Source organism: Cygnus atratus, chromosome Z (genome assembly GCF_013377495.2).
Source record: "Cygnus atratus isolate AKBS03 ecotype Queensland, Australia chromosome Z, CAtr_DNAZoo_HiC_assembly, whole genome shotgun sequence".
Lineage (NCBI taxonomy): Eukaryota > Metazoa > Chordata > Aves > Anseriformes > Anatidae > Cygnus > Cygnus atratus.
The window spans coordinates 48,272,908-48,299,497 of record NC_066396.1 but is presented as its reverse complement, the minus strand read 5'-3'; the positions used below and the strand labels follow the sequence as shown (position 1 = coordinate 48,299,497).

Genomic DNA, 26,590 nt, shown 5'->3' with positions numbered 1-26,590 from the left:
GAGGAAAGTAGGAGGTAGAGAGTTTGGTCTGAGTCAAAGGTAACTCTCTAGTAAAAGGAATAACACTTTCTGTGTATGGTTAAGGCCTCAGCAGGATAACCCCTAAGCATGTATGATAGCATCCAGTTGCTACACTGAGAATGAGATGCATTTACCATTTGCTTTAAAATATGAATGAAAAGGCTCCCATTTTTCTGTCTCATTTATATAGTAAAGACTGTTATTTGATAGTAAATATTGTATTTATGCAGGCAATTAGTACAGCAAGTATTATTTCTTTTCACGTTAGTAATTCTGATTTGCAATAAACCAAACGTATACCTAGAACCATAAAGTCATCTTATTTTGCTAAACCAACTGCGAAGCAAAATGCTGCATGACAAAGACCATGGTAGCCAACTACTCAATGAACTTTCACTAAAACTAGGTTACCACTAGGTGGCACAAGTTCATTTAAATAGTCTAAAATGACGATTTCACGAGTAAAACAGCTGAAAAAAAATTGATCAGAGTGCTAAAAATACATACAAATAATCAGTTCGTGAAATAATAATAATAATAATAATAATAATAATAATAATAATAATAATAATAATAATAATAATAATAATACCAACACATTTTGCAAGTCAGAAAAAATATAACGGTGTAAATTTTATGCTTTACTGTCTGATGTAAGAGAAGTAGCTGTATGTAAGTAACCAGGTGTAAGGGTGTTAGGTGTGTTAGGTAAGCTGTCTGTGTTGGGGCTAACGGATGGCTAATCTTGGAAATGTTAAAAGCTGGACTGTTTGTTTGTTTGTTTGTTTTCTTTAGGGTCTGAATTTGTCAGTAAGATGAAATTTGTGCTTAAAGAAAAAATATGATCCAAACAGATTTCTGAATTATTTCCTTAAATGATTGGTTTTTCTCTCTATGCTGCAGTTAGTACTCTGTGTGCTTTCCCTGGGAAGCAGAATAAAGGCGTTTTATTGCAGAAAGCAACCTGACAGAAGCACAGGTTTTATTATGTGAACAGACAGCAGTGACCAAAGCCATGTCTAGAGGCTTCAGACTCCATACTCACTTTTCTGAACATAGCCAAAATGCCCCTCTTGTCTAATATGTGATAGTAAGGCAATTTTTTCCAGATAGCTTTAGAACATGCCCAGATATTATATATATAATTGTATAAAATGACAGAGAATAAAAATGAGGCAAGAGTCCTATAATAATTTTGAGGGTGTGCAGATGACAACAGCTACTGGTACCTTAATATAACAGTGAACTAAAGTTGTATAAAAAAAGAATAGTTGTTTTTATCAGGATTATCAAATATACTATATGTCAGCTTTTCTGAACAGCAGTGTATCTCTAGGGCTTTTTGTGCCTGCTCATTTTTGTTCCAGAGCAACCAGTAATAAATAAATAAATAAACAAATAAAATGAAAGAATCGTGGGTAGAATAGGAACACACATATTATTCTCAGCGTGCAAGCCCATAATTAATTACATGCTTCACAACTGCACCAATTACTGGACAGTATCATTTTCTGGCCATGCAGCAACACTTTCATTAGTACAGGACTGTGTTCCCTTTGACACCCTGACATCTACTTTCCCATTCTGCTTGGTCTTGCAAAATCTTACACTTGCCTAAACTTCAATGAATAACAAGATTTGTGCACACAAGTTCTGTAGGAATACATTTTGTGATTGCTATTAACAAATTGTTCCCTAAATGTGCTCAGAAATAATCTAGTAACCAAGCCAATTTTCTAATTAGGAATGGTATTTACTGCTAGAAATATCACTTTGTTCTGCTGTAAGTGTTTTCTGAAGCATTTTATCATTTACACTTTATTTGCAGACATGTTGAGAACAGTACTAATATTTTGGGATGTGAAAAATTACTTGAAAATAGCCCCCCTTTCCCCTCCCCTCCCATTTTTTTTAAACTTCTTTAAAGCTATTGCTTTAGTTAAGGCTACAGTTATGCAGATGATTACTAAAAAAAGCAGAAAGCTTACAAAATCTTCACAATCAGATTGTTAGTATTCAAGACACACATTCAGTAACAGCAAGCCAACAGGAAAAAGGAAGAGTGAAATTAGTTAAGTGTAAGTCCTTTTAACTCAACCAAAAACCTAAGAAGACTGTATGAGGCACCTTTTTGCTGCCAGCCTTTGGAAAGGTGTACGATTTGAGTCTTGAGATAATTCCACCTCTTGCCCAACTCTAGAAACCACAATGTCAAAGAGGAACAGTAAATGTGTCAGGAAAATTGCTGAAGGTATTTTACAAAACAGATGTAGTACAAAAGAACATAACCCAACCTTTCTCTTGTGTGAGCCTGGTTAAGTACAAAAATAAAGCAACAAATATAGTGTATGAAATCTTAACACTAAATTTTCTTTAGACGATGTTATTTTAAACCACCTTGGATCTGTACATGTATCTTAAAGCAGCGTTTAATTCACAGACTGCCCCTTCCCTGGTTGCTTTACACTATGTTTCTTCTGCCTCTGTTACTGAGCTTAAACTCCTTCCAAATATATTTAGCTATGTGAATCAGTTGTTAAGTTTAGTGTGTTGAAGGATGACTAATGTATAAAGCAAAGCTGGAAGCACCCCTTGGTCTTACAACAAACATTGTGGTTATTGAAGCAAAAAGCACACAAATTGACATTAATTCCAACAAAAATGAACAGGCCTTAAATTTTTCAAGTGCACTTATGTTCTGTATAAAGATAACTTTTAAAAATTCAACTATGTTTTAAAAGAGTACATTCATTTAATTAAATGTGACTAGTAAGCATTTCTAGTGGTCACTGAGAGATCATACCTGCCTAATTAAAACTGCAGTACTTATTGAGCAAGCATTTTGCCTGTATCTCAGGTTGAAATAGTAATGTGATTCACATCCTTAGTCACTTCAAATTCTTTTTTTTTCTATGTAGCTCAAAAAATAGTTTTTCTAATGATTGGGTCAAAATGATATTTTTTTCCAAGCTTATCTTTATTTGATTTTACATAGAAAGGTATACTTTGTTTAAAAACATCAAGTATAGCTATGCAGTCCGTATTCCTGATGGAAGAACAAACTTCCTCAATCCTTGACCCTCTTCATAGCTGTATGAGAATTCAGTAACTGCATATTGAAAAGGCTTATAGAATCTGTTATGTTCTTTTACCTCATAAAATTCTCTTTCCAGTTGTGAATAAAGGAAACCCAAGGCACTCCTTAGTTTTTATTTTACAATAAATAAATTCTGTAAGGGTGTAAGTGTTTGCATGTGGTGAACATAGCACATGGCTACATATTATACTTTTATAACAAGAGTAACTCCCAGCACTTCACCTAGCAGCCATTTCCACTGTCTTTATGGTAATAGTCCTTAACTCAAATGTTTGTATTAGATAGTCAAATATATACTGATAGTAATTTTAAAACCTAATCAAGGACAGCAACAGTGCCAGTTGGTAGTGAAAATTATTATTTTCACTGCACAAGGAGTCAAGCCATTGTGCAAAGGCAGATGTTAACCGCATCCACCAGGTATGAAAATATTTGGCTTTACTCAATAAAGTGAACCTTCATTTTGCTTCTGCCAGCAGTCTCAAAATGGGCAATTTAAACAGAGCAGTATCTCTCCTCCGAGTGAGGAGTCACTAAACAACTTGACCGTTAATGTTCAATGAGGCATTTTGAACATAATGTTCAATGAGACATATATGAAGATACTGATTTCCATGTATATTATATATATAAAACAAATTCACAAAATTAAATGCTTAATAGCTCAGTACAAAAATCTGATGAAAACAATAAGTATGACAAAAATGTTAAGCTTATTTGCTACCTACTTCTAAAACAATCCCTAAAAAAAAATTTACTGCAACAATATCCAAGTTGTATGATTCCTAGAGTATTATGTGTCTGTAAGGCTTCTTAAATGAACTTACTGCTACATCACCACCTACTCTTACCTTTGAAGGGGTTCCAGGAAGAGGCCGAGTGTCAAAAACAACATTATCTGTAAAAGAATCAAATGTAGAAAGATACTGAACAAGGTTAGAAATGTACTACAATAATAATAATTACAAAAAATAAATACATAATTACATAGGGGGACAACTTTCTAGCTTTTAGATCATATTGCAGCATTTCTCCCGGCCCATCTTCTTGGCTTTTTGCTCTAATGTGGGGCAGTCACACTCTGCTACTTGCTGCTACGGAAAAAAAGGTATGTGCATTGCCTTAATGGGAGTGTAAAAAGTAAGGGCATATCTGTACACCATGGCCCTGGTTTCCAGTCAGAAAGACAAAAGAGGGGCCCTGAGAGAGACAAGACCACTTCTGGAATAGCAAGAGTCAGACAAGGATCAGGCAGGAGCATCTTTGTCCTGGCAAGCAGTGGAAGAGATGACTAGGTCTCATCTGTGTAAACACAGATGACATATGGGATTAAAAAAGAAAGAGGCCCAAGAGCACATTGGAGGTCAGGACACCCCTAACCCTCCCAGAAATTAATTCCTGCAGGCACTGTGAGTGGGTGGCAATTTGAAGACCCCCCTTTTCAGCATCAGGTGCAACCAAATGTTTGTACTGCCTGTCTCTTGTGCTCCCCAGCATGGGAAGTCCTCATCTACCAGCAGCTCACCTGTCTCATTGCACCCAACCAAAATGCTTGTGCCAGAGCTGCTGGCATGCCAGTCTCCGCTTGAAGTAAAGGTCACTGGAGGAGGAGTGCCAGGACAGCCACGCTGTTAGCATGTACGGGCCAAGTACAACAGACTGCCATTTTGAGCAGTAAACTGCATTTTGGATCTGATGTTAATTTTAGAGCTGCGGGTGGTATCATCCCTTAAGGTACAGGATCTGACTCTATCCTGCATGACCTGGCAGATCTTAACTCATTTGAAAAGTTAGAAATTTAATATTTCATTTTTTTTTAAATCCAAATTTAAAATTGCATCTGCAGAAATCTGCACCCACGCACCCTCCACGTCAAAAAAATGCATGAATTTTTCATCATCTTTAACACAGCTATTTATCCATTTCAAAATAATAGGAATAACTCACCACTTTCTAAGCCAAGTCGTGGACAGGGAATGGTAAGAACCCTTAATAATCCATCTGGTTTGTATGAATAATGCTCAACTAACTAACAGAATGAGAGAAAAAAAAAAAAAGAAAGAAAGAAGAGAGAGAAAAAAAAGGTAAGAGAGGTATTATTAAATAGATTGTCTGTTTATAATCACATGCATATGTACAATATTTGATATATGTTACAGCAAATGAACTGGGCATACAGCAGAATTTTACTGCTATTTTACTCTCTATCAGAGGTGTATATTTCTGAAGCAACTTCCTGGCTGAATCTGGAACCTCACCCAAGAACTGGATTTGTGAGTATAACATGCCACACCTGACTCTGCTATGAACCAGCTTTGTAACTCTGAGCAAATCACTTCTTTTTACACGTCTGATTTCTATCTTTGTTGGTTTTGTTTTGTTTTGTTTTGTTTTGGTTTGGTTTGTTTGTCTGTTTTTGAGTTTTTGTTTTAAAGATGGTCAAAACTCTAGGGCAGGAATTATCTTCCTATTTAATGCTTTCTTTGGGCTCCAGACTCACAATGGGATGTGAACAATTAATAAATGTATAGTATCAATAGTTGTGCACATTTGTGTTCCTGCATTATCCTGTCCATGCCTTTTGCCATTTTATCACAGGTACATGACTGCTATTTTGGCTATGGTACATTTGGGTAGGAAGGTGGGTGTCTGCAAGTGAAAAATTTACAGAATTTCAAAAAATGTGCAAGTTTTGCAGGTTGCTTTAAAGTTCCAGTGACTCAGGAAAAGAAATATGCAGGATATTTACAAGCAAGACTGAGTTAATATATACAATTAAAGACACATATTTTAGATTTATGACTGACTTTATTTGTCTTAATAGAGTTTTAAGCAAGAAGAAAATTCTTCATGGTTTTTACTTCACTTTACCCAGTCATTTCTCCAGTTTTATTCTGTTTTATTAACAACTATGGCATAGTTAACTAGCCAGTCCCCACTTGCTTTAGTTTTACCACAATTCAGACATATTTTGGAAGTAACTGTTAGCAAACTATGTTTATTCAGTCTACAAAGTCGGGAATTTCAATGCTAAAAAATGCAGTGTGTGTGCAGCATCCCAAAAAACCTATGTGCTTCCCAGAATTCTGCTTATCATTACTATAAAGGACATAAGCCAAAGACTGTACCTGGCACAGCTACTATTGAATACGGTCACTTACAAATGCAAATGGTCTTCCATTTTAGAGAATGTTCAGCTAATTGAATAATGATTACAGCAATATTAAACTCAGTGAGGCTTCAACATCACATTTAAATATGATTAAAATCTCTACTCTTACTTAACTTTCTACACTAACATACATTTTATCCATGTATGAAAGCCATAAAAAGGTGGAAACTTGACAAATAAACTGCCAAAACATGCTGCTGTTTAGCCAAAGACAGTTGACGCACAGCAAAGTAAAACAAACTGCCTAGCTGGGTTGTATTGCAACATGATGACAGATATCTAAGCAATTCAATCTTAACAGACCTGCCAGAGGGTGTCAAATCTTTTTCCATCTGGTATGGAGAGCTTTCCTGTCTTATCTCTGTCAATACGGTAATGCAGTACTTTTCCATCGTTGAGCAGACACAGGGCATAGGAACCATTGCTGTCCCTTTCTCGAATTCTGCAGGAATAAGAAAGATTTTTAGGGTTATTCTTTGCTAGCAATGAGTAACTAGGTTGAAGATGCTTTTTTAAATCAGCTTTTCTCAACTTTCAAATTAAAAACAAAGGAAAATCTGTGCTGCAACTTCTGAAGACATTTTGCTAAGCCTTTCATTTATTTCTTAGTGTAATTTGTTTTCAGATAGAATTCCCTAAGTTCCTCTTTTTATCTCAAGAGTCAACATATGATGACAGAAAATCCACAACATGGAGCTCTTTGCTAGGCAGCTACAGAACATTGTGCAGTGCACAAAGTGCTCTCTGAGCTAGGAAGCGCTTGAAGGCTTGTACACTGCAGCCCTACCAAAGCCCACGGAAGTCTGAGGACAGGATCCAGCATGTATAAGCAGCTATACTTCTATCTCTTCCCCAGCTGACCTAAAATTAAAAACAACAGATGAGTGCCTCCATTAAAATAAGATTTCTCTCGTTTATCTTTAATTTTGAAACAAAGAGATGACAGTGAGGAGAGAAAACAAAATAGAACGTAATACAAAATACAAATATAAGGAAAATTTTCTTTGTGCACAGAAGCAGTTTCTGGTTTGCCTGGGAAATGAAAATATCTTGTACATTTCTGTTATCATTAATTCTTTTAATTTCTGGAAAGATGTTAATGTTTTCTTGCAGATTTCATGTAAATTCCACATGAAATTTCACACAGTAGTTGGTTATAGATCTGCTCTTAATTTCACTTGGGAGAAATCATGGAATGTAATATAAAATAATCGTCTAAAATTCATGGGTAGCCAGCATGATCTCCTGCTTCTAGAAGATCTGGAAACAACATCTGAGACACCTTCACTGTGTTGCATAGTTGTTTAAAGCTTACTCAGGGCTAGCTCACATTGAGAACAATGTCTTCTAGTGACTGGACCCAGAATAGGTAGGAACTTGCTACGAGCTCCATCATAGTTGGCCTAGGGTTTCTAAGTTTAGAAGGCAGGTTTTAGTTTGAGATGCCTGTGTTCAATTATTACTGATAGTGAGACAGAAGTGGAGTTAGCTGAAAATTTTCTGCAATACATATGTTTTTCCTCTATGAAAAGCCCAGATTTGGCAACACAGACATTTTCTGTTCTGGTGTGCACAGAAAGGTACTCTCCATTGAGATTGCCTCCTTTTCTTTATCATGGTCCCCACTTTACTGACAGCATATGATGCTGATGAACCAGGGCCTTAAGAGCCATTGCAAACTAGGGAGCAACCCACTTGACCACTTCTCTCCTAGAGCTGTGTGGGGAACTGAACAACTCAGTAAATGTTTAAAGTTCCCAAATCAATGATGCCTAGATTTGAATGTCCCCCAAGAAAATGTTCAAAGTGATACCAGTTAATTCTGTTTTGTGTGAAAGGGATAAAATATGTACTTTGAGGAAAGGGCAAGATGACCCAGGCCTTGGAGGTGTCTAAAGGATGATTAACTGAGGAACTGCTAATCAGGAAGACCATTATGTTGCCATTCTTGATGGAAACATCCTGATGTATGCCCTTGAGTACATCACCAATCAACATAATGTGGATAGTTGGCTGAAAAACAAAGATTAAGAGTATTCTAATGTGAACTATCTGTGAACTATCCTCATTAATAAAAATCATGCCCATAGCCTGGGAGACCCCGGCCCAACAAGGGACACTTCGAGGATGCGCAGAGTGATTCTGTTGTGTCAGCAGCGTGAGAGTTCTGTAACCAATCTGAGGCTAGGGGATCATACAAACATGTAAATATAGTGATAAGGGATTGTACAAAGAGTTGCATGGAAAGTCCTAAGGTGCACCAGCTTTGTGGGAAACCACCTGGTAACCAAACAGACTTGCACAATTCTGAAATAAACAATAACTCAACCTCATGTGTGGATTGGCTTATTGCACACCAGGTGACAAATCCCAGCTTTTTATCAGACAACAAAATTGCTGCTCAGAAAGATTTGAGAACAGGGTTTTCAGAACTATTTTTTTTTTTTTTTGGCAAGAGGAAAGACTTCTGGGGCCAACTATATCTGCCAAACAGTTCTCAGATTCCACATTGAAACTGACATTACCTGTGAGCATTTACATCAGCAGTTATCACCTAGAGAAAACAGCACTACTTTATTCCAAATAATGTGGGTAACTACGACAAGGTTACAATATACTCAGTAATTTTTGAAAAGCCATGAAAAAAATACCGCAGAATACCCTTGCTAAAGTGCTGGGAGGCATTGCAGATGCAATGCTACAACTTGCAATCACATCTCCAGAGACTGCAGCAGCAAGCATTAAATTCTGCTCCTCACTCACTCACTCAACTCCGAACTACAACTGCGTTTTACTTCAACTACTCATGCAACTATTTTTCATGCAGAGTGCTTCTTGTTGCCTAAGATGTGAACAGGACACTGGCTAAAGGAAAAGGGAAGTAGAGATGTTTTTTTTCTAAAACCAAAGTAGCTTGCATACTGTCTCTAAAGCAACTTGAAACACATCGTGGTTTTTCATGACATGCAGGTATTTTCTCAGCATGCTGATTTCCTGTGCTGACTGACCGGTGGAGAGCAAAGAATGCTTTGTCTTCCTCTTCCTCTGACTTGCTCTTAGCAAGTAAGACTTGGAAAGATATTTTCAGAATAGAAGACAGTGTCTAAAACACAAATAGCATTTTGTTTTCTTCAGAATACAGCACAAGTAAGATTATAAAATGTAATGGATTATTTCCCAGTAACAAGTTTGCTTCATGCTTCATATATGGCAATGGTGGCTCAAATATTATTAGTTCTGCTGAAACTGATTCCCTTTTGCAGCTGTTGTTACTATTGCAAGAGGCACTCTAAATGTTTTTAAGAGCACAGACATCAGTGGGTGAAGAGAGTCCTGATTTCTTAGGATCACAGCATAGATCCAACAGCCCTATCAATATCCAGTGCACGGTTTATGAAGAATTTACGTTTGTAAAGTTATAATTGCATTTCTGTGCTCTTCCTTTCCCCAAACAAACAACTACCTAACTCTGAAGACATCCGTAGTTCACAGTCATGGCAGCTTCTGTCTGACCGCTCTACCACTGTATATCCATAGTACTCCTACAGAACTCAACACCACAATCCAAACTGAAAACTTTACTACCTTTGTTGACAAGGATTGTAATATGGCAGATTTGTAATATGGCATATGGAGCCCACGCAGGAGCAGGGGGTCTGGGGGGAGCTGCCGCCCACCCGTGGGGGACCCGTGCTGGAGCAGTTTGCTCCTGGGGGATGGATGGACCCCGTGGTACGGAGCCGTGTGGGAGCAGGTCTTGAAGAGCTGCTGCCTGTGGGCAGCCCCCGCAGGCTCAGTTCGGGAAGGATGGCATCCCGTGGGAGGGACCCCACGGGGAGCAGGGGCAGAGAGGGACCGTGAGGGAGCGGCGGAGACGAAGCGTTAGGGACTGACCACAGCCCCCGTTCCCCATTCCCCTGTGCCGCACCAGGGGAGGAGGTAGAAGAGCATGGATGGGGGCACGGTGTTTTCAGTTTGTTTTCTTTGTTTTTCATTTCTCTATCTTGTTAGTAATAGGCAATAAATGTCTGTAATCTCCATACACTGAGTATGTTTTGCCCGTGATGATACATGTTGAGTGATCTCCCTGTCCTTACCTAAACCCTTGAGCTCTTTTCATCGTAATTTTTTTCCCTTTCCCTTTGAGGAGGGGGAGTGAGAGAGCAGTTGTGGTGGAGCTCATTTGAGTAAAACCACAACAGCTAGATATGCAGTACTCAGTACTTTACGTTTACCTTAAAAAATTAAATAAAGGAAAAGGCTGCTCAAACTGAAAGGTTGCAAAATGGAACCTCCTTAAACAGAAATCAAGGTTTTCACATCATCCTGATGGTGCCTGAGATACTCACGGTCATCACACCAAATTTGGGGACTATCTCTATATAGGGAAGTTTCAGTCTATGAAAAATGAAAATTTCAAGAATGTTGAGAGAAAAATCCCAAACTCCAACCACCTTACGTGCTTTAATGTGCTCTGAAATTAAGCATGACATATACTATTCTTCAATACAACGTAAAAAAAAAAAAATCTTTATTTAAAAAAGCTCTATTTTTAAAGCATTTTGACAAGGAAGGAAGCCAGCAGTGAAATATCATATGGTCTTTCATTTTATGACATTATAGAGAATTACAGATCTATAGAAAGAAAAAATAAAGAGAATAAACACCTGCGAAGAAACAATATCAATATTGCCCCTTCATCCACTGACATGAGCCTTAAACTTTCAACAACTTCACTGAGTGGAAATTTGAATTCACAGATACAATGAAGAAAAGCACTAAAGTATCTAAAATTTCTACTGCTATGTATTTTTGAAGCAGCAATTTTACATGGAATGGAGAAACTCAAACTGTTACATGATGCAATGTAAAAAAAATAAAATAAAAAAAATCTTAGTTATTGATTTTAATTTTCATGCCATCAATCCTTGTGTATTTCTTTTGTTTTTATTCCTGTGACCCAAATAGAGCAATTATTAACTATTTGGTGTATCATGACAAACTCTGTAAATAGCTACACATTCTTTTCTTTGATGAAATCCTAATTTTGTTTGAAAGCAAACAGAATGATGCCCTAATTTTTCTGGGCAAATGAAGAGTGCAGAAAATGAAGATCTCTTTCCTTCTCAAGGAAAAAACCCCGAGGGTAAAAAAAAATTAAAAAATTTGCTATTACAACATAGCTCATTGACTGTATTAAAATAAAACAAACAAACAAACAAACAAATAAATAAAAGAAGACCCAGCATTCTAGTGTGGAAAAGCAAGGGAAATCAATAAGCAAAATGTTTGCTTTAGCAATGGTGGGAACTTATGCCCACTCCTGAGTTGAAAGGTGTGTTAACGTTTGTTCTTGGTATTGTTTTGCCTTCTCAGCCATAACAGCTTCCTTCATGGCAAAGGTACTGACATTCCTCTCTGTACATCAAGCCACAGCCATCCCCTGCTTGTCTGCCCCTAGGACTGTCTTTCTTGTAATGTTATTTCTAACATGGCTATTAATTATCACTACAAATATCCGCAGCACACTGCACACATTCCAAGTTTGAGGACAATAAGGAATGAACTTGGTGCCATCTGTAATAGGACCATACAGAGGTGAAAAAGGACTGACTGCAGTCTTCCTTTACACCACTTCTACTCCTCCATTTAGGTACATATTCAAAACCACTGCAGAAATGTTAGCATGCTATAGAATTTAAGAGTTAGCTGAGCCGCAGGCTGTTGTTATCTACAATGGAACCTAAAATTTGATCTCCTGATAAGGCTATTGTGGTGTGCTGCACAGTGAGAAAACACCTTCGCAAGCAGGATTGAATCACAGACATCTATTTTGCTCACAGCAAAATACAGGACACTGCTCCTAAACCCTACTTTGCTTCTAAAGCTTTGCTGTAAAACCGCACCTGCTATAGGGTTTCTCACTACAGCTATTTCAGTCAGGATTCACATCTTTTGCTGACCTCTCTGATCACCTCTGACACACTCTGCTGCTGGAGCACATAGCACAGAGACAGCTTTGAGAAGCCATGGTCCTACTGCTGTGGTCTGCAAGTGGCACCTACCTATGTACCTAACCGAAGATAAATAAACAGATCTTCCAAAGACAGCTTCTGTGAGGGGAAGTAAATCTCTTCCAAAGAGGGTTTCTGTGAAGGGGAATTAATCACTTCCAGAAGCATGGTTAACAGTCTATATTTTGTCATTTATCTTGTAAAATTGCCATAGCCATCTAAGCCTGGCAACTGCTCGGCATCTTGAAGAGGAATGTCATCATTAATTAATGTCCCTGAATTAAGGTCAGGTTTACTAGGATTATTTTCATCTTGTCTGATGTCAACAATGTCCAGGTCTATTTATGAATACAAACATAATAAGGGTAGATGAATATTAAAGAATACTCTGCAAGGTCAGATAAATGATGCACCTAACTAGGTATGCAGTCTTGTAGCGTCAAATGCCTAGAGGAGGACAGTAAGAGTAATGCAAATATAGGCAGCTACATGTATTTTTTGACAGCTACAGTTTTTTGGTTGGACAAAAGACAAGTAAACTCTTACAAACAACTGCACTTCAGAACTTATTATATGAAAATGGTGTTACTGGTGTTAATTATTGTGGCATATAAGAGACAGCTTGGTCCCTAGAGGTCAAGAGATGCCATTATGAGTAGTGCTGTGAGCCAATTTATCAGTCTAGACCAGTCTTGTACATTTTAATATATTTAGTTACATATTAAAGACAGTTTTTTGATTCTAAATTTTTTTACATTACTGTTCACATTTTATGTGAACTACATAAAAAGGTTTATGGAGCCTAAACTGCTAATTGTGCAATGCCTTCAACCACACTTTCCTTAAAGTTGACCTTTTATATTTAACAGTATTTCTGAATAATTGTTTATTTTTCTTCAGCTTCAGAATTTCTGGTTTTTAGCACATATACAAGATCACATGTTTATATAGCTGAAGTGGTCGCCACCAATGACAAAGTAAGATGTGCCAAGGGCTATCACACACTTAATAGAATCGTTTCCTGTGTGAAACTGCAGAGAAAGTATTTTTAATACTGCTGGTATGTCACCATTAGCAAATATTTAATTTATTTTTCAACTGGTCCATGCATGCATGAGCTCATATCGATAATATTACTAACAACAACAATAACAACACATTATTAAATCACTTTAAGTATGTTATGTTATTAATAATAATATTAACTATGATCACCTATATAACACTGTTTGCCATATTCTATAATTATGTCCTCTACCAGGCAAAGTTCAATGAAAAACTAATACTTTGCAGAATTCTGGTAAGAAACAAAGTCCTATATGGTATGAACACTAATAACAAAATGACTGGAGTCTTTAAACAGTTTAAATCCTTTGTTTTCAGTTGCTCTTCGGATCATTTTACAGATGTCATATTTTCCTTGTATTCTGCCGCTATAATTTTTCCTCCAAATTTTGTGGCTAGAGTGGCAATCTTTTCCATGAATGTTTTTCCCAGAAGAGGTGGGCGCTGCTTCCTATTTCTTGTCATGTCATGACATTGTTTCTACATTTGTCTTTGAAAACAAACTCTACAGCACCTACATACATTCTTATTTCCCTGGCTTTTCAGTCCTGACAAAAACCTTAAAAAAACTTTTGAAAATACCTTAGTGAAACATTGTTACCACAGAACTCTTCCAGCAGCTTGTGTGAGGGACAGTGCTAAATTTCTGATGCTATTCAGAACGTTTTGAAATGAAATCAGAAATCTTTTCAACTATTTCCATAGTTATTGTACACAAACATATGTAGCTCTGATAATCCTGTAGTGATGCAATAAACTGGTAAAGAAATCTAAGCATTACATGTGGTCTCACAGAGACCCCTGTACTCAATTTTGTTTCAAGGTAGGTCAGACATCAGATTTCCGGTGTGATTACATTTTTAGTGACCCTTGCAAAAGAATATAAAGAAATATTGTAACCTTCTAAAATTTATTATCTTTCCTGTAATAAACAAGATTGTGTTTGTCATATACCAGCACTTAATTCAGGTCTGCTTGTGCAGTTGATCAATAGCTCTGGAGTTCATCTTTTCCAAAATCTAGCTTCCCTTTATGTTCCCTGGATGCTCTCCAATTCCCACTTCAACAAGTGACCTTCTTTTAGACAGTGAATGTTTCTAAATTTTATCCTTCAGTAAGCTACCACACTTGAGTGTCTCAACCAATGTGAGAAAAAAGTCCCTGCACAGCTACATTTGCAAGCACAAGTTCACAGTATTCAGTCCACAGATGTACAGAAGATTCTGACATCCACTGCTACTGGGTAAGGAAAAATTACAAAATATGTGTGCCTGAAGTAGAAAACAATGCACCCCTCTAGCACTCACAGTTTTGATGCTATTGTTTCAGTTAGCTAAAAAATGAGTGATTTATTTGTCAAAGCTAAGCAAGCATGTGTTGGACAAACCACTGCAGAAACAGAAAATGTCTCTGAATTAGACATTTGATTTGTTACTTGCTATGGGCAAGTAACAGGTCTACTTATCTGAGAGCCAAAAGGACTCCAGAAGGAAAAACAACAGATTTCTGGCACAAATGAGCAACATTACTTCTTTTGCTGGTCTGGCTGCTGAATTACAGGGCAAAGATCTTGTCCTGTTTTTTTCCCTAGAAGCATGAGTCAACAGCTGCTAGGTGGCTACTGAGCTCTACACCCGCCAGATAGGCAGTCTATGCAAGAACAATTAATGCATTTGAAAGCACCCTGCAGATGCAAAAGAAAACTATTCAGGCTCCAATGGCACATCTTACAGTTTAAACAGAACCTCTAAGTCAGAATTTTCCTCTCTAAGGGTTTATCTACCTGATGTGAAAGAAGCCTTCTGAGCTGCAGCAGAGCTAAGCACACCCACTGACATAACCAGTCCCACAGGGAAGAAGGTCTATCTACTCATCAAGTGTATCACTGCAAACAGAACCAGAGATGCCTCTTTGGCTACCTCTGAGGGAAGCAGGAAAATGCTGGGAAAGAATTTCTATTTAAAACTATAGGAATGCTTAAAGAAGATTAAAAAGAGACCAGGAACTACAATGGAGACTGAAAATGTCAAGTCTGCTAAAAAACTGCCCTAACTCCAAACTCTATCCTTGTGTTTATGAAATGTTAGCTAAGGAATCAATTTTCTCTGTTTTTTTTTTTCTTTTTTTTTAAAGAAATCTAGCTTTTTTTTTTTTCCAAAGAGAAGCACTTTCATGACATAGAAACCAATGTGTGCAAGGGGTAAACTGGAAAAACTGCAAATTTTAATACATCATCAACATCACGACTCAGATGATGAAGCAATCATTTGGAAATATGTTAATGTCTAAAATAATATTTTAGAAAAAAAAAAGTCATAAAAAAGAGTTGTTTCATTTTAGGATTATATATACTTTTGCCCCAATGAAGAAAAATAGCAAAAGAGAGTAACAAAGTAACAAGAGAATGAAAAGGAGAGAAAGTATGGCATTGTTGTGCTGGTAATCTACTACAGTGACTACGAATCAGTGAAACCTCTCCTGTGCTACTGAAAGAAGATTTCAGAAGAGGTGAATCTGTGACAATGGGAATATTTGGCTCCACAAACTTGTGATATTTCCTCCTTACAATCTGCAGAGAAAACAACTGGGTAATGACTTTCAGAGTGTGAACCTAAGAAACAGAAAGTAGTAGGCTGAGAATACGAAGGTGCTTGGCTGTGATAGTTTTACCCTGCTCGGCAGCTGAGCTCCACCATAGCTACTCTCTCATTCACCCTCCTCAGAGGAGAAGTGGGAGAAAAAAGATGTAAAGGGCTCAAGGGTTTAGGTAAGGACAGGGAGGTCACTCAACAATTATCATCAAGGGCAAAATAGACTTAGCACAGGGAGATTAATATAATTTATTGCCTATCACTATAACAGTGAGAAACTAAAAGCAAATTAAAAACACCTTCCTCCCATCCACCCTCTTCTACCTCCTCCCCCCTGAGTAGCGCAAGGGAATGGGGAACAGGGAATGGGGGCTGTGGTCAGTCCCTAACGCTTCGTCTCCGCCGCTCCCTCACGGTCACTCCCTGCCCCTGCTCCCCGTGGGGTCCCTCCCACGGGATGCCGTCCTTCCCGAACTGAGCCTGCGGGGGCTGCCCACAGGCAGCAGCTCTTCAAGACCTGCTCCCACACGGCTCCGTACCACGGGGTCCATCCATCCCCCAGGAGCAAACTGCTCCAGCACGGGTCCCCCACGGGTGGGCGGCAGCTCCCCCCATTTCCCCTGCTCCTGCGTGGGCTCCTCTCCACGGGCTGCAGCTCCGGCCCGGGGCCTGCTCCTGCGGGGGCTCTCCATGGGCCGCAGCCTCCTCCAGGCCACGTCCACCTGCTCCACCGGGGGCTCCTCCACGGGGGGGCTGCAGCGTGGAGATCTGCTCCATGTGGGACCCATGGGCTGCAGGGGGACAGCCTGCTCCACCAGGGGCCTCTCCCTGCACAGGCTGCAGGGGAACTGCTGCTGCGTGCCTGGAGCACCTCCTGCCCTCCTGCTGCACTGACCTGGGGGGCGGCAGGGCTGCTTCTCACTCCTCTCTCTCCCAGCTGCTGCACAGCAGGTTTTTTCCCTTTCTTAAATCTGCTCTCCTAGAAGCCCAACCAGTGTCACTCCCTGGCTCAGCTCTGGCCAGCAGCAGATCCCTTTTAGAGCTGGTTGGAGCTGGCTGCGCTCTGACATGGGGCAGCTGCTGGACGCTGCTCACAGAGGCCACCCGTGCAACGTCCTGTTACCAAAGCTTTGCCACATAAGCCCTACACAGTGGCAACTTGGGTGAGAGTAACTACAAAATAAAAAGGGACTGAGACAAGGCAGAAGATTTGAAGAAAGGAGATGTCAGTATACTCAAATTATTAGTAGGTAAAACCTGATAGGAATTAACTCTACTGGAAAGAAAGATTTAGAGGATTTAATAGTTCTTAAAATAAATATTTGAGACTGAAAATACAAACTATTCCATATGGAAACTTATGAAAGCTACATTGACACTAACAAATAATGTGTCAAATCAGTAAAGTGAGACAGTGGGTATGAAGAAGTGTATCCACCCTGTACACATTTCTAGGGTTTTACTTTGGACAAGCTTTAGAAAAGTCATAGATAGATGGGTACTGAAGAAGATTACATAGTTATGTGATGAAATTTCTTTCAGGAATTATATAGCTCTAAGTGATTCTTTCTTGGGGGGGGGGAGTGGGGGGGGTGGTGCAGGGGGAGAGAAGGATGGAAGGGGGCAAAAATGCCATAAAGAAAACATGTATACTTTTCAAATGAGGATTTTCTCAAAGAAAAACTGTTTTGCTAGAAGATTTTGACTGGCTCTGATCCTGACAAGATGATGGCTGCTAGTCACCACCTTAACTGACATGTTTGCGCTCATAAATTCTAATAATGGGGCTACATTGGCACAGAGGGAGACAGACACAAAATGAAGTTACTAAGGTGAAAGAATTTCCTTCTCTGGCTTAATTGCAAAAGAAAGGCACATCTCTGCCCTTAGGAACGCTGACAGTTACGGATACCAGAAGTGTAAGACAGACAGCTTGCTAATACTTATTCTGCTTTGGTTAAATCAGTGCGTTGGGTGTTGGAGGCGAGGCTTTGGCTGGGGGGCACACTGGGAGGAGGGTGGGCTGCCCTCTGCCAGGCATGGCTGTGTCCAGCCAGTTCCAGCTGTCTGCAGTAGGCCCCATGGAGGGCACCACTCTATCCTCAGCCGTGTGCGCACACTGCAACCCTCCAAGGATGTGGACAGTTCCAGGAGGAACTGTAGCCAACGGAGAACATGCATTTCTGCAGGAAAGAGTGTGGGGAGAAAGGAGACAGAGAGAAACAGTTATGGACTGGCCATGGGTCTTTCTCCCTGAAACCATAGATGGAGGCTGGGGGAGCAAAGTCCCACCCACTGTAAGTGAAGAGCAGGTTCGAGACCACCTGATGAAATTAAAAAGGTACAAGTCTATGGGACCTGATGACATGCATCTCAGGGTCCTGAGGGAACTGGATGATGTAGTTGCCTCTCTCCATTACATTTGAAAAGTCCTGGCAGTCAGGTGAAGTCCCTGGTGGCTGGAAAAAGGGAAACATCACACCTCTTTTTAAAAAGGGTAGAAAGGAGGAGCCGGGGAATGACAAATTGGCGAGCTTCACCTCTGTGCCTGGAAAGATCATGGAAAAGATCCTCCTGGAAGCAATGTCAAGGCACATGCAAGACAAAGAGGTCTTTAACTTTATCAGTGACATGGACAGTGGGATCGAGTGCACCCTCAGCAAATTTGCAGATGACACCAAGCTGAGTGGTGCAGCTGATACAATAGAAGGAAGAGACACCATCCGAAGGGATTTGGACAAACTTGAGAAGTGGGCCTATGTGAACCTAATGAGCTTCAACAAGTCTAAACGCAGGGTGCTGCACCTGGGCTGGGGCAATCCCAGGCATGAATACAGACTGGGAGAAGAACTCATTGAGAGCAGCCCTGCAGAGAAGGACTTGGGGGTTCTGGTGGATGAAAAGCTCGACATGAGCCAGCAGTGCACGCTTGCAGCCCAGAAGGCCAACTGCATCCTGGGCTGCAATAAAAGAGGAGTGGCCAGCAGGGAGAGGGAAGTGATTGTCCCCCTCTGCTCTGCCCTTTTGAGGCTCCACTTGGAGTACTGCTTCCAGGTCTGGAGCCCCCAGCACATGAAGGATGTGGAGCTGTTGGAGTGGGTCCAGAGGAGGGCCACAAAGATGATCAAGGCACTGGAGCACCTCTCTTACTTAGAAAAGCTGAGAGAGCTGGGAATATTCAGCCTACAGAAGAGAAGGCTCCAGGGGCACCTTACTGCAACCTTTCAGTACCTGAAGGGGACTTGTAAAAAGATGGGGAGTAACTCTTTGCTCAATTGGATAATGACAGGACAAGGGGGAATGATTTTAAACTAGAAGAGGGGAGATATAGATTAGAGGTGAAGAGAAAATTCTTCACTCAGAGGGTGGTGAGCACTGGAACAGTTTGCCCAGAGAGGCTTGGATGCCCTATCCCTGGAGGTGTTCAAGACCAGGTTAGATGAGTCCCTGAGCAACCTGATCTAGTGGGTGGCATCTTTGCTTATGGCACAGGGGTTGGAACTAGATAATCTTTGAGGTCTCTTCCTGCCCAAGCCATTCTATGATCATTCTGTGATGATGTCCACGACCCCCATCACCCATTGCCATCTGTTGGGGAAAAGAGTTAGGCTGGAAGGAGTAAAGTTGAACCTGTGAAAATGTGGGGACGTGGTCTGAGTGCAATATGTTGTTTTATGTTTTTGTCTTTGTTACTTACAATCCAGATTATTTTAATTGGTAATTAAATTAATTTTACCCAAGCAAAGTCTGTTTTGCCTATGACAAGGACTGGTAAACACTCTCCCTGCTCTCTCTCTTCATCTTGACCAACAAGCTTTTCCATTTTATTTTCTCCCCCTCTCCATTTGAGCTGGGGGATTATGAGACTGACTGGGTGGGCTGATGTTAACCCACCACAATCATTTAGTACTGCTTATCAATTGTAAAACAAAGTCCAATGATTTATTTTTATTTATTTTTTATTTTTATTTTTTGACGCTGAGCTTCTTTGATGTTCCATTTAGAATACTTGCTTAAAAAACAGTGACCAAGCATTTACTATAGTTTCCCATCTTCAGTTAAGAGAAAACCGAATCTTGGACACACTTGTTTAGTATAGGAATAGTTACATTATGTAATATATATCATGCTGGACTGATACCTCTCTGTGAAAAAGCCATCTCTTAGGACACTCTCTCACTTGAGATTCATTCAAGTGAACTATGTAATAACACTAAGGGCAAACAGCAATAACGTAGGAAAAAGCACTCACAAAAATTTTCCATTGTTTCTTGACCCAATGAGGATACGGTGCTCTGATTCTTCCCGAGAAATCCTCCCATGGAACCAAGGCATCTTCTCATGGGCTGTAGTAGCAATCAATTTCTCCAGCTGAGGTTTTTGACTTATGATAGCTTGTTCAAGAGCATGACCCTAGCGTGGTAGAAACATAATGGGACAATCAAACTGTCTTCTGCGATAGAAAGTTTACATATAGACTCCCAGTTTTGTATGGCTTTTGGGACATCTGAAACCTGTACATTTTGTTGTATGTGAGGAAAAGCAATAGTTGCTACAAAGACATTAAAACAAAAGATAAAATAGGGTAATCTAAACATTACAAAGCTGGGATTTTTCTTTTATCTCTGAGAAGTGGAAGGAAAAATAATGAGTAAACCATAAATAGATCAACATCTCAACCAAAAATTGTCATATTTTTATGCTAGTCAGGCATAGCTAATATACTTGATGTCACTCTGAGATGTCATAACATACCTCCATATTACATACCTTCAGCTTGCTGAAATAAACTAAACATACTTTGCACAGTTTCAGCATGTACATATTGCAATGTGCTGCAGGAAAAATACCCACTGCTCATAAAAATCTGATAAGTAAAATTCTGTTGCGACAAAATACTACATAGCATATTTGGGATTGATGTATTGCGTTTGTGTGTATTTGGCAGAATATCCAAGTTGGAAGGGACCCACAAGGATCATTGAGTCCAACTTACGGCTTCATAAAGGACCTCCTGAAAATTAAGCCATATATCTGAGAGTACTATCCAAATACTTGAACTCCAGCAGGCTTGGTCTGTGACCACCTCCCTGGGGAGCCTGTGCCAGTGTCCGACCCCTCTCTGGGTGCAGAACCTTTCCCTAACGCCCATCCTGACCCTCCCCTGTCCCAGCTCCATGCCGTTCCCTCGGGTCCTGTTGCTGTCCCCAGAGAGCAGAGCTCAGCACCTGCCCCTCCGCTCCCCTCGTGAGGGAGCTGCAGGCTGCCCTGTGGCCTCCCCTCAGCCTGCTCTACTCTGGGCTGAGCAAACCAAGGACCCCAGCTGCTCCTCATACGTCTTGCCCAATAGACCTGTGACAATCTTTGTTGCCCCCCACCCCAGACACTCTCTAATAGTTTTATGCTCTTGTATTGTGGTGCCCCAAACTGCACACAGTACTTGAGGTGAGGCTACACCAGCACATAGCACAGCAGGACAATCCCTTCCCTCGACTGGCTAGCAGTGCTGTGCCTGATGTATCCCAGGATACGGTTGGCCCTTTTGACTGCCACAGTTGATTCACATTCAAATTGTTCTTGGCTAGAACCCACAGATCCCTTTCCATTAGTCCTATCTCCAGTCGTCATCCTCCCGTCTGTACAGACATCCAGGATTACTCTGTCCCAGGTGCAGAATCTGGCACTTGTTCTTGTTAAATTTCATATGGTTGGTGATTACCCAGCTCTCTAATCTATCAAGATGTCTTAGTCAGTGCAAGTTAGTTAAGCAGGACTTTCCCCTCATGAACTCATGTTAGCTACAGCAACAGCAACTGCTGGAACCAAACCCTGTAATTTCTTTTTATCCTAATTCGAAGACCACTTTATGGCAAAATCAGCCTGCAAATTTACCTGCAAATTCCAAGTTTGTTTGACGTACTCTCTGATGAGGTTCTCTTTTAAATCTTCAAAGGGCCCTGTTTTGGGTTCAATGCCTGGTGGTCGGTTGAAAGGTTTTCTCAGTAGACAGATTAGGCCATCCGCTTCCTCTGAATGATAGTTAATTAGTTCAGCAGGACTTGCATGAGACTTCCCTCCTGCAATAGCATATGTGCCACTCAGCTCCCTCTCAATTGTATAATGATGAACCTTCCTTCCATGGGCCAAGGATAAGGCAAAGCCTCCAAGGTAATTCCGACTTTGGCGAAGCAGATATAGTCCATCACTCACACCTCCTTGCATCAGATACTCCTCAGCTTCCTCACGTGTAATATTGCCAAAGAAGTATGGCAAATGGTTAGCTGGGTTAGTCGTGCTGGAAGCCATGATTTTTTTTTTTCTTTCTAAGACGCCAACTTAATGTTTAATACCTGAAAAGAAAGAAGGAGACATGATTATCAGTTGAAAAAAGAGAGGATAAAGCCGTAACATGGCAGTTCATGTGTGGTATGTTTTTAATATATTTTTGAAAAACTTTTGGGAAGAAGGTAACATTTTTGTTTTTATCTTGTTAGAGGTTGTCTTTCTAAATGCCAATAGCAAGTTTCTCCTGGTTATGTACTGCTATAGAAGTTTCGTCAAACTCCACAAGTATCCTGTAATTCTTTCTGTGTCCTCTGTCCTCTGGTCTTTTTCCTAGCCATATAGAGTCTTGACATTTTCACTTGCCCAAATATCTCTATCAATCCTTTCATTCTGCCTTGAGATGTTTCTCAATGGGAAGAAATAAATAGGTAAGAAAGACTGATTGAGTAGGTTTTACTTCCAGTTTTGTGTGACTATAATTTTGCTTATAAGGGTAGCTTATGCCAGTAAGTGGGCTGAATATGGACAAAAGTCCTATATTAAAATAGTCAACATTTTTCCCTCACAGAGCTTCACCAGAAAACAAGTTTTTATTTTTTATTATTTTTTTTATTGGTGAAAAAATAGTTAATGTAGTAGTGTCATCCTGAAAAGCTTTCATTTCAAACAGATTATATTGAAACAATATAAAGGCACACTGCCAAAAAACACATAGAAGAGAACAAAGTTCAGCATTTCTGAAGAATAAGAGTGAAGACAATATAAATTGCTTCAATTCTTTTATTCTTAATTTAATAATTAAAAAACTCACATGTTAAAAAAAAAAAAAAAAGCATTCACAGAACTCAGGAATACTATTCTTTTTTTCTTGTGTCCTATCTTCCCCCTGAGCTATTTCAGTCTTCTACATTGTCAGCAGAGAAACTTATTTTCATTAAAACCTATGACATTTTCACTATCTGGACAGCTAGGTATTATGCTGGAATTACTTTCGTCACTTTCAAGTCACTGAAGCATATACATCAGAATGGAAGAGATGCATTTGGTTTATTATTTGTCTTAGTGCTGTTTAAATGACTATCTAATAGAAACAGGGAAGAACACCACAGCTACCTACTGACAGCATTTAAATGTACAGGAAGTGAATATATTAAGACACTAATGGGAACTGCATTCTTGCAATAATATTTGCAAGCTTTGTTTTAACAGATGGAGTGATGCACAACTGCAATTACTTATGTCATGCCAAGTTCACCAGTCAATTCATGAATTGTTTCCTGCAACATTAGGAGTTTTCATATACTTCCTCCTCCAAATGCTTTCCAGATCCAATCACACTTTAATTGGGACTGATTGTAGACTGTTACATCCACAGTTTATGGGGCATAAAACTGAAAGTTCCATTTAGGATCAGTTCTACATCTTTCAGTTTAGAAAGAATGACTATTGAAGAGAAAAGAATCCACTAAGTATTATTGCCTCTGCATATTTAAAGTCATCAGATGAATAATGACTTTCAGAGAATACATGAAATGCTGAATACAGCTAGCAGGACATGCTTATATTTGCATTACTTGTGTTTATTAAAGGAAGCTTTTCCTTAGGAACTACCTCACAACTTCATTGCCAGAATTATGATTTGCTTGTGTTTTAAGTTTGGTTTTGACAACTTAATTTTGAAATAGTCTCAGATATAGATAACAGATGACAGCCTCCATTATCTATAGTGTATTATGTAGATTTTAAGCTACCTAGCCAACACTACAAATATATGAAAGGAAAAATGTTGTTCTTTACACTTACAAGATAACTGCATATCTTGTATTATTTTTTTCAATGTATGTATATTAAGAAAAATGTATGCATGCTAAATTATTATTATTATTATTATTATTATTATTATTATTATTATTATTATTATCATCATCATCATCATTATCATTACCATTATCATTATTATCATTATATAAAACCAAAACAGGGATGTTAACCTATAAACCAGTTATCTGTTTTATTTAGGTTACTGCAACTCTCTTTTCCCACCTTCCGTTACCTTGAATAAAAGCTAACAAAAGGACTGGAAACTCAGTTCCTGTCTCTATTGCTGTGCAGGATCTAGCAGCAGAAGCAGTGTGCCATTCACACTTAAAAGAAAGGGCAGAATTTTAGGAAAGCCAGGCAGCAGCCCACGGAATCAGCATGAAGTAATTCAGATGTACATAAACAGGGTTAACAGACGTCTCAGCTTGCAGCTGGCTGAAGTGTGCAACTGAATCACGTGAGTATGGGTGATGAGAACTTTAGGGAAGACCACCTAAGAAGGGAGAGTCCATGATGCAAAGCTGCAACTGGGGAGTAGACATCTTAACAAAGGACCTCTTGGCACAATGTGCTCTAGGCTAACATCTTCCCTGGCAGCCCTGCTGCATGCATGGCTGTGGCCATGCAAAGGAAGATGAGGTAGGGGAGTTGCACTTTATGTGAGAGTGGAGTGTATTAAGCTCTGCCTAGGGGTGGATGAAGAAGTGAGTCGACAGGTAACAATTAAAGGACAGGCTAACATGGATGACACTGTTGTGGGTGTTTACTTCAGGCCACCTGATTAGGAAGAGAAAGTCAATGAGGCTTTCTACACACAGCTGAAAGTAGCCTCATGGTCACAGTTCCTGGTTCTTATGGGGGACTTCAATCACTCTGACATCTGCTGGGAAGACCACTCACCTAGGCACAAACAGTTTTCCTGTAGATCATTGGTAATAACTTTTTGACACAGGTAGTGGAGGAGACAAGAAGTGTGCTGCTGGACCTTGTACTAACAAACAAAGAAGGACTGGCTGGAGATTCAAAGGATGGAGGCAGCCTTGCTTGCAGTGACCGACAATGATATGGTGGAGTTCAGGATCCTATGTGGAGGAGGAAGCAGGGCAACAAGAAGGGTTGCAACCCTGGGCTTTAGGTGAGCAAACTTTATCCTCTTCAAGGACCTACTTGAAGCAATCTCATTAGTTAGGGTCCTAGAAGGAAGGGGGTCCAAAAGAGCTGGTCAATATTCAAGCAACTTCCTCCAAGCTCAAGGTTGGTGCATCCCTATGAGTAAGAAGGCAAACAAAAGGGGCAGGAGACCTGCATGGGTGAGCAAGGAGCACCTGGCAAAACTCAAACAGGAAAAGGAAGCATACAGAATGTGGAAAAAGGGACAGGTCACTTGGGAGGAATATAGGAATGTTGTCAGAGAATGCAGAGACGTGATGAGGAAGGCTAAGGCCCATTTGGAATTAAATATGGCAAGGGATGTCAAGGACAACAAGAAGGGCTTCTTCAAATACATCAGTAGCAAAAGGAAGACTGGGGAAAATGTGGGCCTGCTGCTGAATGGGGTGGGTGCCCTATTGAGAAAGGATACAGAGAAGGTAGAGTTACTGAATGCCTTCTTTACTTCAGTCTTCACTGCTAAGGCCTGCCCTCAGGAATCCCAGACCCTGGAAACAAGAAAGAAAGCCTGCATAAAGGAAGATTTTCCCTTGGTCAAGAAGGATCAGGACAGAGATCATTTATGCAAACTTAACACCCACAAATCTGTGGGTGCGGATGGGATGCACTCCCGAGTGATGGGGGAGCTGGTGGAAGTTATTGCCAGGCCAGTCCATTATCTTTGAAAGGTTATGGAGAACAGGAGAGGTGCCTGAGGACTGAAGAATGTCAGTGTCACTCCAGTCTTCAAAAAGGGCAAGAAGGTCCCAGAAAACTACAAGCCAGTCAGTCTCAACTTCATTCCTAAACAGGTGATTCACCAAGGGGAAATCATGCTTAACCAATCTGATAGCCTTCTAACATGGAATGGCTGGCTGGGTAGATGAGGGGAGAGCAGTGGATGTGGTCTCCCTTGACTTTAGCAAGGCTTTTGACACTGTCTCCCATTAGAACCTCATAGGCAAGTTCAGAAAGTGTGGGATAGATGAGTGGATGGTGAGGTGGATTGAGAACTGGTTGGATGGCAGAGCTCAGAGGGTTGTGCTCAGAGATGCAGAGTCTAGTTGGAGGCATGTAGCTAGTGGTGTCTCCCACGGGTCAGTACTAGGTCCAGTTTTGCTCAACTTACTCATCAGTGACCTGGATGAAGGGACAGAGTGCACACTCAGGAATTTTGCTGATGATACAAAACTGGGAGGAGTGGCTGATACAGCAGGGGGCTGTGAGACATCTGGACAGGCTGTACAGTTGGGCAGTGAGGAACCTCTTGAAGTTCAACAAAGGCAAGTGCAGGATCCTGCACCTAGGGAGGAATAATCCCATGCACCAGTAAAGGCTGGGGGCTGACCTGCTGGAGTGCAGGACTGTGGAGAAG

General features: G+C 40.1%; 1 protein-coding gene across 6 annotated transcripts in view; it reads right to left on the bottom strand.

Annotated features, from left to right (window-relative positions):
* The window catches only part of SYK (spleen associated tyrosine kinase), a 58,149-nt gene that overhangs the window by 13,755 nt on the left and 17,804 nt on the right, over nucleotides 1–26,590 (bottom strand). For 3 of the 6 annotated variants that reach the window (XM_035569367.2, XM_035569368.2, XM_050716487.1), the window contains exons 2-7: nucleotides 21,853–22,310; nucleotides 20,213–20,373; nucleotides 6,594–6,732; nucleotides 5,066–5,147; nucleotides 3,970–4,016; nucleotides 2,149–2,217 (exon numbers count right to left, since the gene is read on the bottom strand). In XM_035569367.2, the coding sequence (XP_035425260.1) occupies nucleotides 2,149–2,217; nucleotides 3,970–4,016; nucleotides 5,066–5,147; nucleotides 6,594–6,732; nucleotides 20,213–20,373; nucleotides 21,853–22,266 (912 nt within the window). In that variant the 5' untranslated portion in view covers nucleotides 22,267–22,310. The remainder of the gene's footprint in view (nucleotides 1–2,148; nucleotides 2,218–3,969; nucleotides 4,017–5,065; nucleotides 5,148–6,593; nucleotides 6,733–20,212; nucleotides 20,374–21,852; nucleotides 22,311–26,590) is intronic. The other 3 variants (XM_035569369.2, XM_035569370.2, XM_050716488.1) reach the window with 1 other exon arrangement.